The following is a 4,358-nucleotide window of genomic DNA, read 5'->3' as shown; positions in this document are numbered from 1 at the left end:
CCCCGTGTGCATGCCAACCCCCGTGTGTACTCTGACCCCCGTGTGCACCCCGACCCCTGTGTGCACGCTGACCCCCGTGTGCATGCCGACCTCTGCCTGCAGCCGCCCAAGAACAAACAGAGAAGCTGGACAGCACCCCAGGACAGGATCGGGGGCTGGATCTCCGAGGAGTGCTTCCAGAACTGTCAGCTGGTAAGAGAGGGGCCAGTTTGAAAGGCTGTTTAAGACTCTGTTGTGGGGCTCAGGGCTCCGCAAGGGCCAGGCTGGCGTCTGGTGGGAGCCCAGCCCCAGAGCGGGACCAGCTTCTTTTAAAAGTCAAGTCCCCCACTTCACAGAAAAGCTGCTTTCCACAATTTAATTTGCACGAGAACTGCACCTGAAGCAGAGGCCCTCCGAGGTCATGAGCCCGGCCCGTGATCCCGTCTGGATCTTGTCCCCTTTCCCTTGTTCTCAGACCCACACGTGGAAGCGTGTCCCTCCGTAGTACCGGAGGACACGGAACCGAGATCGCGTGCACGGACTTCCCACCGCTACGACGTCTCTTCCAGAACCAAGCGTGGGCTGGCCCAGGGCATGCGTGCTGATCTCAGGAAGGAGGGACTCCTATTTTGTGGAGGGAAAGAGTTTAAAAACCCCCGTTTCAGGTTCCTGGCCGACTTACCCTCTGGTGAGGAGGAGGGGGCGGGGGCGTTGGCGAGCTGACCAGATCCTGGTTTTCCAGCACGTTCCCATAGTCTGCCATGCTGCCCTTGAGAGGCAGGGGGGGCGGGACCTCGGCCGCGTCCAGCCCGGTCACGCCGGTCATGCCGTTCAGCTCCAAACCTGGAACACCGAATCGATTTAGAATCCAAGAGCCTGTGTGCAGTGGGGATGCTTCACCTTCTCCCCAGGAAGAGGCAGGGGACGCAGAAACGGGCATCCCGACTGGGGAGAGGAGGTGGCTGGGAGGGGCAGAGAAGGTGAAGGCATGTTCTAGAAAGAGAATACCAAGTGCCATAAAGGCACCCACAAGTGGAGCCTGAAGGAGGCATCAACCCCTGTTCAAACAGCCACCCCGGGCCCCGCGGGTCCCTCCGTGGGCCTCTTTGCGTTGGTGACATCTAACCAGCGAGGCGTCACAGCCAGTGACCCACCCTTCAAGTCTCTCTCAACGGGGACGCCCAGGACTCTATGAAATGAAGTTATTAGCAGTCACGGTCACTGTGGCTGTGACTTTAAAGAAGCCAAGGGACGTACATTGATTTTTAAAGTAAACTGAAAAAACAGCCAGTTTCAAATGGAAGGATAATCATTAAGACAGGGTCCTTTTTCCAACCTGGCTGAGACTCTTAGGAAAAACTTGTTTTTCTTTTATATTTGAGGAAAATTGGCTTTTTCACTGATGGGTCCCTTAGAGCTTTCCCCGGTGACCCGGTGGATGGAAAGCCCTTCATTAGGGAAGTGCTTCCGGCGGGGAGTTGTTGGTTTTGTTTCAGAGGAAGGCTTGTCGGTGGATCGAGGGCAGTGAGGGAAAGGGCTTCCGATGGGATGTCTTCCTGCATGATCGCTTGCGTAGTTGCACTGTGATAAACCACACGTAACGCAGAATTTGCCATTTTAACCGTAACTGACTGTACACGTCAGCGGCTCCAATTTATACAACACGGGGTGGGCATCCCCACCACCCATTTCCAAAACTGGTTTATCGCCGCCAACAGTCTGTCCCCGTGAAGCAAAAATGGCCCCCGCCCCTCCCTCAGCCTTGATGCCTCTAATCTACTCTGTCTCTACTAATTTGCCTACTTTGGACATTTCACGAAGGCAGAATCATCTATTTGTCCTTTTGCGTTTGGCTCATTTCACTTAAGATGACATGTTTGAGGTTCATTCATGACACAACATATCCCAGACGCTGCTCCGTGTTTATGGCTGAGTACTACTCCACCACACGGAGGTTTCTGTGGATGCACATGTGGTTCATCCATCCATCAGGTGAGGAACACTTGGGCTGTTTCTACTTCCGTTGTGAAGAAGCCTGCTGTGAACATTTGTACACAATGAGTCCCTGTTTTGAATTCCTTGGGGCGCAGGCTTGGAGGGGGCTTGCTGGGGCATATGGTGATCCTACAGTCAACGTGAAGGCAGCACGAGAGTGTTTTCCACACCGGCTACAGTGGGGCTTGTGTTTCACTGTTTAAAGGAAATAATAAGATGGCTTTAGGAAAAGGAGTCTGTGGTAATAGCGTAAGGATGTGAGGGTGTAGCACTCGCAGACCTTCTCCTTCTCAGCGGCCTGGTCGGCCTGTGGTGTGGCACTACCTCTCCACCCGAGAGTCTCCTGAGTGGCACGGCTCCCAGGAAGAAAATGGGGTGCCAAGGACAACTGTGCATGCCTTCCGGAGCCGTGGCGAAGGGCAGAGGAAGGAAGCCGGGTTCTCCCGGGTCCCCTCTTCCCGCTTCGGCCCTCACTCCCTGCCACCCTCTTCCTGTCAAGACCTCTCCTGTCTGGCAGACCTGAATTGAGTGACAAAAAGCTGATGCCCACTTATAGTAGGCTCAACACTGTCCCTCCAAAACTCATGTCCACCCAGAACCCCAGAAGATCACCTTGTCTGAGCGTAGGCTTTCTGCAGGGGAAATTAGTTAAGGATCTCAAGAGGAAATCAGTCTTGACTTATGGTAGCCTCTAAAGCCAATGGCTGGTGTCCTGACAAGGGGAGAGGCCCCGGAGCGAGGACAGGAGGCCACATGAAGACAGAGGCAGGGACTGGAGCAGTAAATCTAGAAGCCAAGAAACGCCAACGATCGTCAGAAGCTACCAGAAGCTGGGAGACAGCCGTTGGACAGCATGTCTCTCCGAACCTGGGGAAGGAAGCAATCCTGTTATCTGGATTTCGGACTTCTGCCCTCCACACGGGTGAGGGAACCCGCTTCTGCTGTGTTAAGCCAACAAGCTGATGGGTCGATGTCACGGCAACCCTAGAAATGGGGCAAAACTGGGAAGATGAGTTACGTGCTCAGAACGGCTCTTCAGCCGGCACGCCTTCCCGGGGGCCTTGTGGGGCTCTGCTTCCTGTGACACAAGCAGGGATGCCATCCATGCACCCCTCGTGCCGACCCCGCAGCACGGGAGGGTCCGAGAGCACTGTTCCCCGGGGAACTCAGGGCACGGACTTGCTGGAGCCCCGAGGGGACTCCCGGGAAGCTGGGTGCCTGTGGCTACAAGGGGAGGAGGTGAGCCTGACTGTAGAGCCTCCGCTCAAAGAGGGAGTCAGAGCAAGGTCACGAATTCCAACGCGGGGAATGTTCCACTCACTTGACTGCAGACTGAAGCTAAGCTTGGCCCTCGGCGTGACTGGAGGGGGGACCGGCTGGGAGGCGGGCGGTGACGGGGACACTGAGAAACGCCTCTCACTTCCTGTGATGTTGATCACTTGGCTCTTCGGTCGCTGGGGCCGCAGGGGACTGATCTGCGTCGGAGGAAAGAGCACAGTCAGGGTCTGCCGTGGCTGAGCTGGGTCCCCAGCACCCACAGGTGGAAGGCCTAACCCTCAGTACCTGGGACTGACTTTCCCTGGAAATAGGGTCCTTTGCAGAGGAGGTCACTGGGGTAGGGCCCTAACACAATATGACTGGCGTCCCATAGAAAGGGGGCGTTTGGACACAGAGACACGTGCACGGAGAGAGCACCAGGTGCACATGGAGGCAGAGATCAGGGAGATGCCTCTAGAAGCCAAGATATGATGAGTATCGCTGGGGGAGGGGGGCCCGGAACAGGGGGAGCGTGCATGCGGACTGGCGACCATCCGGTCCCAGGAGGCACATTCTGATGACTCAGGAAACAGAAGGGCGCTTTCCTGATGGGACACGAATTGCACCAGGAAGACCCGCCCCCAGCCCCCTCCAGGCTCTGAGCCTCAGCTGAAGGTCAGGAGGTGGTCGATGATGCAAAATCAAGTAGGAAGCTGGCCCGGCCCCACAGAGTACCAGAGGAAGCCTCTGCAGATGCTTAGGAGGCCAGGAGCAGGGCCAAGGTCAGCGGGCCCAGGAGCCCTGTGCTGCCCCCAGGAATGGGGCCCGGGAGGCCTGTGCTGCCCCCAGGAATGGGGCCCAGGAGCTCTGTGCTGCCCCCCAGGAATGGGGCCCGGGAGCCCTGTGCTGCCCCCAGGAATGGGGCCCGGGAGGCCTGTGCTGCCCCCAGGAATAGGGCCCAAGAGCCCTGTGCTGCCCCCAGGAATGGGGCCCGGGAGGCCTGTGCTGCCCCCCAGGAATGGGGCCCAGGAGCCCTGTGCTGCTCCCAGGAATGGGGCCCGGGAGGCCTGTGCTGCCCCCAGGAATGGGGCCCGGGAGGCCTGTGCTGCCCCCCAGGAATAGGGCCC

General features: G+C 57.7%; 1 protein-coding gene across 1 annotated transcript in view; it reads right to left on the bottom strand.

Moving 5' to 3' along the window:
• The window catches only part of DOCK1 (dedicator of cytokinesis 1), a 435,479-nt gene that overhangs the window by 4,284 nt on the left and 426,837 nt on the right, over positions 1-4,358 (bottom strand). Inside the window, exons 47-48 of the mRNA XM_029920619.1 lie at positions 3,296-3,449; positions 662-822 (exon numbers count right to left, since the gene is read on the bottom strand). Coding sequence (XP_029776479.1) covers positions 662-822; positions 3,296-3,449 — 315 coding nt within the window. The remainder of the gene's footprint in view (positions 1-661; positions 823-3,295; positions 3,450-4,358) is intronic.

This window comes from Suricata suricatta, chromosome 2 (genome assembly GCF_006229205.1).
Source record: "Suricata suricatta isolate VVHF042 chromosome 2, meerkat_22Aug2017_6uvM2_HiC, whole genome shotgun sequence".
NCBI classification, from domain to species: Eukaryota; Metazoa; Chordata; class Mammalia; order Carnivora; family Herpestidae; genus Suricata; species Suricata suricatta.
The sequence above is the reverse complement of the archived record's forward strand: the minus strand, read 5'-3'. Positions and strand labels throughout refer to the sequence as shown.